The 16,502-nt window shown below is 37.2% G+C and overlaps 1 protein-coding gene across 1 annotated transcript in view; it reads left to right on the forward strand.

The window, feature by feature from the left end:
- Positions 1–16,502, forward strand: part of pamr1b (peptidase domain containing associated with muscle regeneration 1b) — a 52,480-nt gene that overhangs the window by 12,818 nt on the left and 23,160 nt on the right. Inside the window, exons 2-4 of the mRNA XM_055155086.1 lie at positions 4,146–4,322; positions 15,072–15,197; positions 15,752–15,866. Of these exons, the coding sequence (XP_055011061.1) occupies positions 4,146–4,322; positions 15,072–15,197; positions 15,752–15,866 (418 nt within the window). The remainder of the gene's footprint in view (positions 1–4,145; positions 4,323–15,071; positions 15,198–15,751; positions 15,867–16,502) is intronic.

Consider the following 16,502-nt stretch of genomic DNA (forward strand, 5'->3'; position numbering starts at 1 on the left):
TGACTTTTTTGATGGGTGGAAACCAGAGCACTTATATTGTAATAAATACTATTTTGGAAGTATACAACCAGTCCAAAGAAAGTGTTGGTAAGTCCAGCCATTTTCTTTTCTTTTTATTGAAGTTTTTATACAGTAATAATGTCCACCCATTTTCATTGTTATGACTGTTGTCCAGAAGAACTATTCCTTTTTCATAAATGTTGTTTTAATAGATAAATTTGAGGAGTCAGTGTGTCTGTCTGGCTGGCTGCTCACATTGATGTGGTTGTAGAATTGTTTTTGGTATTAGTAATGATAATGTTATTTTTACCTTTGTAACATTTTGCCTATTTCTTTGCAGCTCATTGTCCAATCCAGTATCTCCTCTTAAAAAACAAAGGAAGCGCCACGCCATACCGCAGACATCTGTGGTTTTTCAGCTGTGATTCTGTGGATGTTGCAAGGCCATCCACAAAAATGACAGTCTAAACAGAAACTTTGAACTCAGAAAACCCAAGGCAAACACAAATAAATAAAGCAATGTAAAGATGCCCATATTAAATCAAACTTAAGTGTTCCCCTGGGCGACTTGGCATGTGCAGCTCATTGCCCCATTACGTAAGTGTTTAAAACACTTAAGACATGAAACAATGTGAGGGACAGGGAGAAATGGATAAGTACTGTACTGTATTGTAGTTAATGTGCTGTTACTTCAAATACTGGAAGTATTTCTTCAACAATACGGTAATTATAGAAGAAGTATTACAAAAGGCATATACTAAAAGGTACAAGTTGAATGCAAAATGACTCACTGAGAAGATTTGAGTAATGAATTGCCTTTAGCAGAGGCAGGTAGTACTCAGTTACATTTACTTAATTTTTTAGAGATATTTTCTTTAATTTTTCTCATTTATGGTATGACTTTTGAGTACCAGATTTTGTGCATTATTTAATGTTGTGTCCTTCAATTTAAATTGACTTAAAATTATAAATCAGATGTTACGCCCATACAGTTACTCTTGCATGAGTAGCTTCCACAAAAAGTTTGAGTAATTTCTTGGACTACTTCTACTTGAGTAGTATTGTTTTGAAGTTTACTCTTCCTTAAAGATCCTATATTACACAAACTTGACTTTTGTGAGCTTTAAACCATGTTATAATGTTGTTACCTCCTCAAAATCATACCAGGGGTTGTGTTTTGTTTTCATTCACATGTTTGAGTAACTTTTTATTATTAGTCTGTCTACATCTCCAAAGCTCAAAATGCTCCTTGTGATGTCATGAAGCGATAGTTATCAAGTTAACAGCTCTTTTTACCTTTTTGTTTAGGGATTGGCAATTCGAGGGCTGAAATTATCTAAATGATTCTAGTGAAGGTGTATGAAGTTTAAAAACACAGTGGAGCACTTTTTTTATTACCATTTGACATTGTGAGTCAAGTGACACTGAGTGTTTCTGTTTGAGAGAAGAACTCCTAAATAGCCTAAATATGCAGGGTTTGTGTGTTGAACTTGTGTGAGTGAAACAAAACAGTTTTATCAGAAAGTAGCGTGCTATGGGCCCTTTTACTGTACCCACCTCTGGCCTTCTGTAACCTCCGTATCCTTATTTGGTCCAGTGTGCTCTTCAGAGAACCAGAGTATTAAATCCATGTGCCAAATGTTAAATGTACTAACATGCAGGCAGGCATTCATGTTGTTGTCCCGAGCCCATGGAACATGTCAGTGCACCTTCAGCTGGGATCACAACAATAAATATAAAAAGTATCATAAAACTGCCTTACCCATGTCCTCAAAGCACTCCAGTATTGACACAGTGACATAGCAAAACACTACATGCTCTTTGATTAATGCTATTTCTGCCCACACTCTTTGAGAAAAGTGGGGCTGGATTGAAGCTGGACAAGTGTTTCACAATTTATGATATTAGTGTGTGCAAGGTGAAGCCCAGGACAAATCACAAGAGCATTCATATGATAACCAAGCTCCTCCCCTCTGCAAATAACCTCCGGCATGCAATTTTTAGATGCAAATTCAAGCTGATGTCATCAACTCTGCACTCTGAGATTTCCAAGTGGGTATGATGCTAACTGTAGGCTCTGCTCTGTCTGAAGCTCTCTTACACTTTAATAATCCGAGCTTTATTTTAACACACACGTCTGACCATAAAGAAGTGATTTAGCTGGAATTTTTGTTGAAAACCACCTAAACAGGACCATGAACACTCATATTGATCACAGGCTCTTTTTTGACAATGTTAATGGGTACATTGTGTCACCATGGTAACTGATAAACATTACACCATAGACATGCATGTAGAACATCCTCGCCGTGATGTCACTACAAAGTATCAATTGAAGATCTGTGTCATGCATGCACCAAAAATATAAAATAAAATCATTGAAATTCCCCGGAGAAGCCTCTTATCACTTGCGTCTGTTTGGAAATGCCAAAATCTGTGAGTAATTGAGGTTGCTCGGTAACCAAATAACAGAAATCCAATCTAAACCACAGACATGCCATACAGTTGTTGTATCCTTGGGCTAAATAGCTTGTATCCATTTGTTTGTTTCATTGTGTGATTGGTGAAGGTGATTGGTGAAGGCCACACTGAATGAATAATGCACTCTATTGTAGAACAGCTATAGTGTTTAGAATTTGTGATTTTCAGTTTCTTGAATGTGGTGATGTCAAACTCCCAGATGGGGGCAAGAGCCATTTTCCTATTGATTACATTGTTCTTTATTATGGAATATCTAAAAGGTAACGTAATAAAAGTTGAACCTGGTGATTTTTCTAATTGACTAGACCCAAGAACTCACTGTATTACTAAGAAAACTGGCATTTTAACAGTTTTATCTCTGTTAATTAATACTGACCTATAGCATGATGTAATGTCTTCTGAAACTCAGCAATAGAAGAAAAAAATTTTAAAGGTCCCACACTTCCTAATCAGAAAAATACCTGGAGTTCTGTTTTATTTCATTCACACATGTTTGAGTAATCCTTCATTATAAGTCTGTCTACATCGCCAAAGCTCAAAATGTTTCCACGTTAACTAATACCTTTTACCTTTTGTTCAGTAGAAGTTGGCAGTTCTAGCTCTTAAATTATCCAAATGATTCTAGTGAAGGTGGATGGAGTTTATGAATGAAACAAAACACAAACCTGAGTATGTTTGTGATGCGGAAACAACATCATAACATAGGTCAGAAAACAATGTTATATGGGCCCTTTACGCAACTTCATTACACTCCAGTACCACCTGAGTATTGCTTGATTGCCACTCTGGTACGGGTTAAAGGTGGAGTGGGACATCTTAAACTGAATCTGTAAGTATGCATAAAAGTGCTTTGTTAGCAAAACAGAGCCAAGTTTGGGCTGAAGCTCCTGGTGATTCTCCATCCACATCTGCCAAGAAACTATTTCCATTTGTCTGGTTAAGCTGTTAAACTCAGTTACATAACATCCCAGGCTCAAGCGCCCGTGACTCATTGTGTTCCCAAATATAAAGTCAAGAAACAAAACAAGATTCTGCAATTAGTTAAAGCCTGTGCTGGGTCGAATGTTTTTAAAGGGCATTCTTACAGATCATTTGCTAAACTATTTTATGACCTGCAGTATTTAGTACCTTCAATTTGAAGCAACAGAGAGAATAGCTCACAAGCTTCCTCTGGGCAGGGCAAAATTCTTGGTTTGCAAAATAACATTTATTGTATCGTAAAAATGCTCTTTAGTACATTTTATGTAACCTTCTCTGTTAGTTGTTTAGGTTTCATTTGTTGATGTTTGTTTCTGTTTTGTTGACATGACCTTTGACACAGATCCTTCTTGCTTACTTGTAGAGCAAAACAGTGACAATTATTTTAGACAATTCACTTGCTTTAATTCTGCAAATATTCATATATTTTTTAAACTTTAGCTTTGTTTTGCTCCAAATGTGCTTCCATGTGGTATTTTTTTTTTGGTGATTAGTTACCGTGGTATGTTCCCTAATTGCAATTAGATGAAAAATACCTTTAGAAGCACCCAGAATGAGACCAAATAAACAAATCAACGAAGTCTGGGCCACCTATCCCCCCACTGTCAAACTTTCTTTTTTCAACATAAAGTTACCGTAGGGTGATGGCTGATTGATGCTAATTCTCCATATGTTTGTGTTCTCAGATTACCGGCACTTGTACAACCACTGCCCCGGGCCTGAGTGGAGCGTGATGTGCAGAGGCTGCTGTGAGTACGATGTGATCCGCTGTAAGTGTCCTCTGCAAGGGACTCAGGTGGGCTACGCTGTGCCCTGCTGTCGCAACGCCATCAACGAGTGTGACCCCTGCATCATTCATCCAGGTACTGCAGCACTAAATGACCACTACTACTTTCACACAACAACTATGATTTAAAGATAAAACAATGCATATTTTAGCTTGAAACTATCTTAATTTGAGTCTTAAAATTCTGTTTCACATGAATTTGCTCTGTGTGCTGTGGCTCTAACATAGACTGGACCGTATTTTTTGGACTGTAAGTCACACTTTTTTTCATGGTTTGGATGGTCCTGCGACCTATATTCAGGTGTGACTTATATGCTAAAATTTTCACACTGACAGCCGTGAGATGGAGCTCTAGGCTTGTGTGCTCCTGTACCACTGTCACTTCACTCTACTGCGCATGTCAGCTGCAGAAGAAAGAGAAAGAGCCACTGTCCTGTCTGGTATCGTGTCAGTCGATCGCACCATTACTTCTGTATTGCTGACAATTTAAAATTTAAACAAACATGAAAACAACTGAAACCATCCTGTCGGGATTCAGAAAGGCCAGAATAATTCTGACTGGAACTGATGCTGAGTCTGACGACAGCTACACAGAAGAGGTAGCAGCACTCCGTTTACCTCTGGAGGTCGCAGAGTTGCTCAGAAGTGACACTGAGGCTGTAGAATTCAATGGATTTAGTGATTTGGAGTGAGATCAAGAGTTTGGTAACCTTGTTATTGTTGTTATTTTGTTTATGCTATAGTTATCTGAATAACTTTTCATATGTGACGTTAACAGTCTGTTGTTCTCTGTTCTTTTGTTATTACTATAACTTACCTTTCAAGATGAAATGTTGGTTCCTGGTCTCTGATTTTATAAAATAAATTTCCCCTAAAAAGTGTGAATTATAGTCTGAAAAATATGGTATATATAAGAGACATAGCTAACCTGTGAGCCGCCACTTTCCAAACAGGAAGTGAGCATGGGGGTGCTTCCAGCTCCATCGACTTTGGCTCCAGTTGACTTTAAAATGTTTGTATTAACTCACTCTACAGAATCCTGATGTTTTTATTTTGCAATTTTTTTCCATAAATATTCCTATTCCTAGTATGAACTCAGCTCCAAATTCACTCCTATAACTGCTTGCCCTGTGAGCTTCATTTGACTGGAGCTAAACGGTATGGGTATCGTCACACTCCCTTTCACTTCCAGCCCACTTCTTTAAACTGTTTATGGGCGCTACCCTTCTCTAGAGAAAAAAATAACTTGCTAAACTGGTGCTGTGTATGGGTTTCAGGCATATGATTCGTTCCTGATTTGAAGGACGTCCCCGGGACTCCCTAAAAACGTGGCACTTCGTCCGTGGGTGGGGCATAACGTTGTATTGGAACCATGGCAACCCACATTTAACCATTGTTTTCCAATTCACTTCTGCTGCCACGTCGAAAAAACTGACTTTTTGACAGGACCAAGCTGAACTCATACCTAAAATCATAACAAAAACACATCCAGATTGTCTTTTACTTTCTGTTGACGCATCGGGGTTGTACTTTTCTTCCCCCAAACACAGTTAAGCCAGAGAACAGCCACTTTGTGTTAGTGGTTATTCTCCAAATGTTCATTTTTGACAATATATTTATTCACAATCAGGTTCAGGCTAGGAGCAGGGTTAGGCTTAGGAATGTCTCTGGATCTTAATATTTGCTGTAATTACATCTGCTCATTATGAAATTAACCCCCTCCTTGAATAATACAGCAGCAGCAGTCTGTTACTTTAATTGCTAAGCCAAGCCTTGCCCCCCGGACTAAATGCCAATTTCCCAATTCAAAAGATATATGTTTTGTTTTGTTTTGCATTTAATTAAAGACAACAGAATATAACATTTATCAAAATACAATAATCAACATAAAAACAAAGCACAAAAACATAGAGCAACACCCACAAAAAATACAAAACAACAAAAACTGCCCATCCCCAACACACCACCCAAACACACACACACTGACACAAGTTTAATTAAATAAAACAAAAGTAATGTGGTAGTGCAGCATAATCAAACCGCTAAGCCTCCTTATATTGATATTTTGGCCAGTTTATAATTTAAATTCCTTCCCCCAACATAAACATAAATATTTTTAGTCACTTAACTAATATTATTTTCACCATCATCATTTCCTTTCATCATCTTTCACTATTTATTACAATCTTAAAGCATAATTTTAAAGGTATTTTTCTTTTTTAAATTAATATTAGATATAATATTTTGATCTGAATTGCTATAGCAACAGGACCGTCTGTTGCCTGAGCTTTAAACCCATGACAAGTCTTGACTTTAATCTTGAACACTTTGATTTATTGTCCCTGCATCCAGACAAACCATTACTTTACTACATAAATTTTAGTTTTTATTAGTTATGCAAAGCCAAGGTATGAACATGTTTGATTTATTGCATATTTATTTGCCAGGGTTCTGTTAAGAATTGCTCATTTGGTGGACAAAAAGACCAATTCATCCCACCTTTACAAACCAAACTTTTTTAAAGCAGTAGTGCTGAGCATCATGGGACAAATTCCAGTGTTAATTATCTTGATTAGCTAACCTTTTCTTCAAATTACCTTTAAACTTTACTGACTATTTGTACCTCATAAACAAAGTCTTCACACCACCAAGCTTCATCCTATCCAGTACCTATAGGCAAATAATACTATGCTTTCCTATACAATTAAAGCTTTAATAAAATCCACAAAGCCTGGAAAGTACTACAGTAAATTGTTGCCATAAGGTGCTACACATTCTTTTAATGCCATTTAACTTCACTTTCCATGGTAGTTTTTCAGTGCACAGCTGTTTCCCTTGTAGCATGACAAGCTATGCACAAAAAAATCTGAAAATCGCGGTTGTGTTATGCGTTTGATGTAATTTGTTTTTCCCTATGGCTTCACGGTTGGATTTCCAGATACTTGAGACTTGCCAGGGTACATTATCACATCAGGATAACTTGATTTGTGAATAAAATCTTTAAGCCCTATACGCACGGGATTAGTTTTGTCAAGGGACGTCTATAAAATGTAAATTACCCCACGACGTTCTTGTTGTTTATGTACATTCACATGGGATAAGCAATGTCAGTAAACAACCTGTTTTATGGACTTTATTCTCGAAATGTTGGAGTGATAAAAATAATTAATCAAAACAGGAACCTTTTACTTCATCATGACGCCAACATTGCTTTTGAACACCTTTTAAGTTTGTTTTTAGTAGAATGCACCTGCACTGTATCGTGTTTCTTACCACTCTACAAAAACTTAAATTATCTACCAATGGAACAAGTCTTTTTGTACTTAAAATAGGAAAATACACCTAGTATACGACACTAAAGATAAGAAAAACAACAACTCTTTGCATTGAAACTAAATCATATGTTGTTGAATTAAAAAAAAGACTTCATCCATAGATATTTTTGCATGGTAAGTCAAGTGAAACCTACTCAAATTTAAATGACATCCATGCGATTAGATTTCTTATGAAACAGCCGTAATCTTTCTCTGTTCACGCTGTACGACTCCTCCATCCAAACTTTACAAACTTTGCACCAAAAGCACCCAGCACTTCTCCTCAGAGGGTCCATAAGTTTGATTACGGTCCTAAGCGCACTTTCAAAATGTATTTAGTTACAGAATACCTGAACATCCAAATTAAAATGTATTGTCTAACGTATTCTGATACATTGGTCCTGTATTCTGAATAGCTGCATTTAAATTACCAGATTTTTCAGACTATAAGGTGCACTGGATTATAAAGCGCAGTGTCAATAATGTTGAATTCTCTCATCTTTTTTCATACATAAGTAGATTATAAGGTGCATTAAGTGAAACAAACGGACGACACTTGAGACTGATCCCTTAGCTCAGGCATCCACGATCCATTGGCAGATCATGACGTAACTTGCCCGGCATTTCCTCCCTGTCTTGGTGAATGCGTATTATGAATGTGAATGTGTGTGGATGATTTAAGTTTGTTTTTTATTTCCTACAAGGAGGACTCAAATATATACTGAATAATAATGTGTTTAATGCAGCTTTGTGCACATTTGGTTACGTTTTACAGAAACAAAACTTAAAACCACATGGCAAATTTGCATAAACTATAAGTACTGAAAAAACAGCTCACTCTTTGTGCGCTGCCATCAGCTTCTGTCAGACTTACTCCACGAGGCTCCTGACTACAGTAGCCATAATGCTCTGACAATCCATCAAGCGGTGCGGTTTCATAGCTTCAAAGTTGTACTAAAACAGCTTGACAGATTTTTGAGCGCCATGTACCACATAAAATCAGTTTGAAGTTAGTAATCACAACCAGAATTAATACAATAAGGCACACCAGATTATAAAACGCAGAAAATGAAAGGATTTTAAGTGTGCCTTATAGTCCAAAAAATACGGTATAGAGTAAAAAGGCAGCACTGGATTAAAACAATTTAATGATTGTTTCACAGTTTGTTTGTTTTTCCATGTCTTATCATTGACTAAAGAAGTAAAACTCACACATGCATTTGCTCAGTTTGAAGCCTAAATTGTGTGTTCAAGTAAAGTGCATTCCTTTGATTTTTACAAAAGTAATGACTGTACCTGAAAACATCATTATACATATTCTCAGTACACGTATTTAGTTACCTTCCAACACTGTTTATAGGCTTGTCTTCATATATGAGACATGTTTTAATTCTCTGAGAGGACACAAGCACCTGGGGAGGCGAGCTCTGTTACACGTGTCATACCCCAGACATGCAAAACCCCGCTTTATGATTAGCATGCTGTGCACCTATGTTTTCCCCATGCTCACGTTTTCACATTTTCTTTATAGGGAGAAAAGCAGCTGTTCAGAATTAGATGGATACCTCTGTGCAAGTTTTACTGAACAAAAAAGTGAAGTCTAAACCTTGTGTATGACCATAAATCATCAGTTTGGACTCAATTGTTAAAAGACATACCTGTAATCATAGTTAAGTGCTTGTTTTGACGGACCAGAAGCAGCTAAAATATGCTTTATAGGGAAAAGTTAAGCAATGTGTTGTCATCCAATCTGTCACACTGGTGTTGCGAAAGACAATAAAAAAGACAAAAACAAATTCTGTGAAAGCTAAAATGACTTAGATTAAAAACACTTGACTAGTTGAGCAGATTCAACTTGAGTACAAGTTTATCATGACTTCAATAAATTTCTCTTGACAAATGAAATGATAAAAGAAAAACAAATGTGTTGTTTTTGTCTTGCTGTGCCTTGCATTGGGACGCCTACAAGAATTTTGGTGTGTGTTTTCTGTTTCTTTTGATTCATTAATTCAAACAACATTAGATTTTGTTTTTTATTTTAAGTGCAAAGAGTTGTTGTTGTTCTTATCTTAAGGGTAGCAAGATGTATTTTCATATTTTAAGTACAAAATGTCTTGTTCCATTATTAGATCATTTTATTTGTCAAGTGAAATTTACTCACGTCATGATAAAACTTTCTTAATTCAAGTCATCTTAACTTGGATATATTTTAGTTTAGTTTTAGCAGTGCACTGCAAAAAACAAAATCTAGCCAAGTTAAGATGACTTGAGTTAAGAAAGTTTTATCATGACGTGAGTGAATTTCACTTGACAAATAAAATGATCTGCCAATGGAACAAGACATTTTGTACTTAAAATATGAAAATACATCTAGCTAAACTTAAGTTAAGAACAACAACAACTCTTTGCACTTAAAATAAGAAAGAAAATCTAATGTTGTTTGAATTAATGAATCAAAAGAAAGAGAAAAGGCACACCAAAATTCTTGTAGAGGTGCCAATGCAAAGAGCAGCAAGACAAAAGTGAAAAAATGCATAGCACACTGAGACTGACCGATGTCCAAAAGCTTTTTTACTTTTAAATAAATGAATAAATGAAAACAGCTTATTCCATTGGTAGTTAATTTTACTTGTCAAGTTGAATCGACTTAAATAAAGTAAAATGTTCTTAATTTAAGTCATTTTAACTTACCTAGATATAGTTTTTTTTTTTCAGTGTGTACGTAACATTCACTCTTGTGAGCTTTTACCTCCTCAAAAATGTTCCTGGAGTCATGTTTTGTTTCATCACCACATTTGATTAACTCTTTATTATTAGTCTCTCTGCATCGCCAAAGCTCAAAATGCTCTGTTACACCTTGTGATGTCATGAATTGGTAGTTTTGAAGTTAACAGCTCCATTTTATCTTTTATTCAGAGACTGGCAATTCCAGGGCTGACATTATCCAAATGATAGTGACGATGTGTGGAGTTTAAAAACACAGTGGAGCATTTACTCTATTACCACATGTGTGAATGAAACAAAACACAACTCCAGTTATCTTAACAGAATGTAGCCCTACTGAAAAATGTAAAAGTGGGCAAAGTCCAAACCCGAGGCACACCGACTCAATAGATTAAAAGTTCTTCATTACAAAGTTGTAAAAGGAAGATATAATAAAGGACTTTTAATATATTCAGCTGGTGTGCCTCAGGTTTGTACTTCACCCACTTTTACATTTTTCAGTAAGTGCTACATTATGTTAAGATTTCAAGTTCAACCCTCGTAGAGCACCTGCACTAGGGATGTAACAACAACCAACAATAATAATTGTGTTATCGTATCATCAAAAGTCTCACAATAATATCGTGGGGTGTCACAATATATCAAATTACAAAATCCTTTGCTTAAATGCATGGTTTTATTGTAACAACACCAAATAAACATTGGGAACTACATATCCCATGATTCATTTCAGTGCAGACAATATGAAGTAATATGTTTTTTACTTGAATTTTTGGGATTATGACATTAATAATTCACACCAAAATCTTGTCAGGGTATTTTAAGAGGAAAAAAAAAGTAACCTCTGCAAAATATCGTACTGTGAGATGCATATCGTGATAATATTGTACCAAGAGCTTTGGGTATCGTTACATCCCTAACCTGCACTACTACTTTTGACTTTTTTATGACCCAGTGAAGCGCTCTACCTCTTCTTTTCATCTGACAACTCCAGTTTTGTTTTCGATGAAGAAACTTTAAGTTTTAAGAAATTATAAGTGTGTGTGAATGTATGCATGTGTACATACTGTATACATCAGGGAGGGGGAGCCTTCAGATCAGGAGGTGGTTCATCGAGGGGTTGGCCGGCCTGATTGGCGGATGGTTATGTGCAGGGCCCTGGGGGTGGCCGTCGCCTGTTCTGTACTTGAGTGGGGATCTGAGGCAAAGCTCCATTACATACTTAAAGGTTGTATGGAGGTTTTTTGTTTTGTTTCAAATTGTCAGTGAAAGTTTAAAATACCATTACAGAGATGCAGCAGTTTTGTAATTATGATGACCAAAAAAAAAGAATGAAAATCTATCAACCGTGGACATAATGAGGCCAGATGAACATCAGCCAATACAAAACGAGGCCCCCTCATTTTCTATTGGGTGTTAGGTTGTCAATCAAACTCCCTACATTTCTAGTGTAACTGACTCGCCGGCGCGCGGGGATTACGTGGTTTATGCACGGTTTTTCTAGGCTTTTTTAATCTGTAGCGTCCTCGCAGTTCGCACAAAGTTTGTTGCGACGGCAGACGAGAATCCACGACCAGTTCGCTGCAAAATAAAGTCGGTTTTTGAAGTCGTGAAGAGAAGGGAAAAAGGAGCAAAACAAAACTGTGGTGAGTCTTGGAGATTTCTTACAGCGACGGCGCAACTGAAGCGGACGAAGGATTTTATTTCTAGACAGGTCACTTCAACGGGAATTCCTGAACGCGCACCGGCTGTAAACAAGCGTGATTTCTAGAGTAAAGAGGTGGGAGGAGGAGGTGTTTCTACTGAAGGAGCTGTGGAGGAGGAAGGTGGTGTCACACACGGACAACATTTGAAAAAGGACTGTCGCTGTATTTCTCTTCCCTTAAAAAATCCTCTATACAACCTTTAACTTACTTTCAATACTCAAATAAACTACCGTAAATTCCGAACTATAAGCCGCTACTTTTTTCTCACACTTTGAACCCTGTGGCTTATAAAACAATGCAGCTAATATATGGACGGATTCTTTGTTTGACACATTGTCCATTTATATACGGTCTATGGTTTGGCAACACAGTGGATACGCGCAGCCTGAGTGCAGAAAACGCTCCTGTTTGTGCGGTTCTCGCATGGATCTAGGGTTAACATGAAGTTGCTACACTAGCTAGAGATAATGTCAGCACACTCAAATAGTTTATTGCCATGTGGTAAAATAAGTTATGATGCTAAATGAACATTAGTGAGGGGAATATGTCTTACCCGTGTGCTTCCCTGCTCCTGAGAGAGCCTGAAATCTACTGAAATCCTATGAGACACTGACATTTGTCAACAAGACAGGATAGCAGCTCTTGCAGGAGACATGTGCAGTAGAGTACAGAGAGATTATGATTTTGTGCTTCATGCACACACCCTCCTCCTGGAAAAGACACAAAGAAATGCAGATGATGCAGCTTTTTAAGTTAACGGCAACTGATGTGACTGTGAAAGAAGGAAACAGAGCTGCTTCATGTGAGCTCGGCATCAATGAGTCGATGATGAGATTTTGGCGACTGCAGCGTGACGAACTGACTCAATGCAAAAAGACAACAAAAGCTTTCAGAGGAGATAAAAGCAGGTGGCCCGAACTTGAAAATGTTCTTGAAGACGTGGACATCTGTGGCTTATATTCAGGTGCAGCCTATATATGTACATTTTTTTTTTATTGTTAAAATTTAGTTGATTATTATTATTAAAACCAAACAAATTATAACATCAGAAAATAGTGTGATATGGAGCCTTTAACCTTTTTCAGAACGGCATTTACTCTCTTATAGTTGAATCGGTTCACTGGGCTGATGATCACCAACCATCACCCAGACAGCCAATAACACAACAACAGTATCACATGCCCGAGGGAGGGTTCCAACCACAAACTTCTGGTTAATGGGCATCAATTTCTACCATCTGCCTGGTTTAGTGTAATGTTTGATTGGATTACCGTTCCCAGGATACTGCAAAAACAATGAACTCCAGATTAGTAACAGTGCACTAACTGACATGCAACTAGGTCTAATTTCATTTCACTTTGGTCTGGTCACCAAACTGGCGCACGCAACTCTCTGTTTATGTAGTTAGTGCAGTTAGTGGGCTCTAAATAAAAGACTGAAACTCATTTTAACTAGACAAAGAGACAATTGTGTGTTTTTATTTTCTTTTAAAAGGTCGGTTTCTTTCTGTTTGATGTTCTGTGTGCAAAGCCAAAAACAATACAACAGCAGAATTAAACCGAGTTATTACTAAGTATATTATTATGATTTTATGCGTGCAATCGATCTGTCTTGGTTTATTTTACATAGATAAAGGCACATTTATGCAACGCCTCTTCAACCCACAAAACTGATTTCTTCAAATAATATAAAGCATAAATCGTGTGTACTGGTGCAACACAGAATATGAGTCAGTTTACTGTGTTGCTCTTTTGTAAGTCTTAAGGAAATAAAGTCCGCTCTGCCCTTCCTGTAAACCACGTCTGCATATTTGCTCCAGCATGAACTATTGATGATATCTTTTTTGTTTTTTCCTCTGATTATATAATATATATTAGAGGGAGGCAATTCAGTTATTATATTTTTTTCTGTTAGGAATGACAGGTGTTTAGTGCAGATCTATAGAATCTACATCACCTTATTGTATATTAGTTATAATAAACTCTTTTGTTTCATGTACTTCCCCTTATGTTTTCAGAACTGCAAATAATAGAAACTTGGTGGATTTATTTTAATCTGCGTATCATTTGTTCATTCGTTTTTCAAAATAAAACCAAAAATAAGAAAATGAAAAAACAACTATTTTCTTCACTATTTGTCTCCAAAACCAAAATGAAAAAACAGATAATGACTTGTTTTTTCAGTTTTCGATTTTGTGTTTAAATGAATAATGAACATGACGGGGCCCAGAGGTGCGCCTGCGTACACTGTCGGGTGATCAGGACTAAGACTGGGACCAGACCAGGACTGAGACAGCGACTGAGACTGGGACCAGACCAGGACTGAGACCGGGACCAGACCGGCACCAGACTGGATGCAGGACTAGGACTGACACCGGGACTGAGACCGGGATCAGACCAAGACCAGAGCAGTGTAATGGAAATTTATATTGTGGAAAGATTTCTCTCAATCTGTCTTTGTGCATCAACACCTGGACTGAGACCGGGACCAAACTGGCACTGAGACCAGGACTGAGACTGGGACCAGACCAGATTTTTTTCTTTTTACAATGTGGGGGCTTTTTACTGTGAACATGAGCATATATTTTTCAGTGCTACACATTTATATTACGCAAAATTGACTCTTTTGAGCTTTAAGTCATATTAGAACGCTGTTACCTCTTCAAAAACAGACCTGGGTTTGTGTTTTGTTTCATTCACACATGTTTGAGTAATCTTGGCTTAGTTAGTCTAGGCTTAGTTGGTTTAGTTAGTCTGTCTGCATCACCAAAGCTCAAAATGCTCCGTTCCACCTTGTGGTGTCATGAAGCAGTAGTTTCAAAGTTAACAGAGTAGAGATTGGCAATTCACTTCCTGTATTACCACACTCATCACAAGTTCTTTTTTGCTTTCTGTTTGAGAGTAGAACTCAGCCTAAATATGCAGGATTTGTGTGTTAAATATGTGTGAATTAAACAAAACACAACTCCAGGTATGTATTTGAAGAAGAAACAACATAGCGTAATATGATCCCTTTAATTTGTTTAATAAAGCAGAAATCTATAAAGTATAAAGTGTCTTCTTTCTTTCATTTCTGTTGCAGGTTGCAGTATATTTGAGAACTGTAAGCGCTGTAACAATGGCACGTGGGGATCCAGGGATGACTTTTTCATCAATGGCCGATACTGTGCAGAGTGCCGTCCGGGCTGGTCTGGAGGAGACTGCATGAGTACGTCCTATTTACTTAAAACATGTCTTTGTGGCCTTAATTCACTTTGCATTGAGTTTCTGTAATCCTTTTATGTATTCTTTAAGGTCATATCCGTATGCACAATGTGTCCTTCATACTGATTTCTCCGACTGTCTCTGATGCGACTTTGGAAGAGTGCCATTTGCCTTGCAGCTTTTCCATACAAAACTGCATAACAAGACTATATGCATTGCAAAACATCTGAAAAAAATATAATAACATTGAAAGCATACCATTTGGACACTCAGTATGACTTTCTTAATGTGTGTCTAACTTTCCCTGAAGGCACCACAAAGATCCATTTAATTAAAAACTCAAGACGTTGAAAATGAATTACTTTAACAGCCCTTTGTGGATTGTGTGTCAATTGTCTGTCTTTGAGGAAAATATTTCACAGTGGTGGAACTTCACTTTAATTGCTGTTGGTTATAATGGAAACCATAACAGTGGGATTCGTGCCTTCAAAATGATGATTATACTGTAATTAAATGCACAACTTTCCATGATGAAATGCATCTCTGTGGGCATTTCAGAGTGTGGGGGAGTGATCCGGAAAAAACAAGGCCATTTGGTGCTGGAGAGTTACCCCAACAACGCCCGCTGTGAGTGGACCATCCAGGTGGACCGGCCCTTCACCGTAGAACTCAGGTAAAACGGCCTAAAAATGTCTGTATTCACATCACATAATAATTACTGTGTCTTCATCGCTGACTCACACAAAATGTATATTCTTCTTAAATCCAAACGTCAATGTAATGATACAGGGAAATATTTCACAGTGACTTTTAGCAGATTTAGTAGATTGGATTTTTTTTTAAGTTTTGCCTTCCCTCACATTAAAGGAGTAAATGAATTTTTTACACAAAAAGAAACCAAGGGCGTAGTTTTGCATAGGGATGATGGGGACACGTCACAGCCAATATTTGGGGAAGACAAAATAGTTCCTATCAATATTTGCAATTTTAGTTTAATAAACAAAAATAAGTTTATTCCAATATTTTTCCAAACTTAGTAGTATTAATTTAACCCGTTTTAGATGACATTTTGTTTATTAGAAGTTCTGAGCTGTATTCAGTGATATGACAACAGGGTTACTCCTGCTGTTATTTCATTGGCTGTAACAGAGTGACGTCATTAGTGGAGCCAGGAGCCTAAACTGGGGAAACGGCAGGACAGGGCCAGCACCTGAAGGACTTGAGCAGGCTTGAGCAGGCTGGATGAAAGTGCTGAAAACAATGCAAATCTGACTTCTCATCATACATGTTGCTGTTCAGTGTGAAGGAA

This window comes from Boleophthalmus pectinirostris, unplaced genomic scaffold, assembly GCF_026225935.1.
Source record: "Boleophthalmus pectinirostris isolate CB_2022bp ecotype Guang Dong unplaced genomic scaffold, ASM2622593v1 HiC_scaffold_2, whole genome shotgun sequence".
In the NCBI taxonomy this organism is placed as follows: domain Eukaryota; kingdom Metazoa; phylum Chordata; class Actinopteri; order Gobiiformes; family Gobiidae; genus Boleophthalmus; species Boleophthalmus pectinirostris.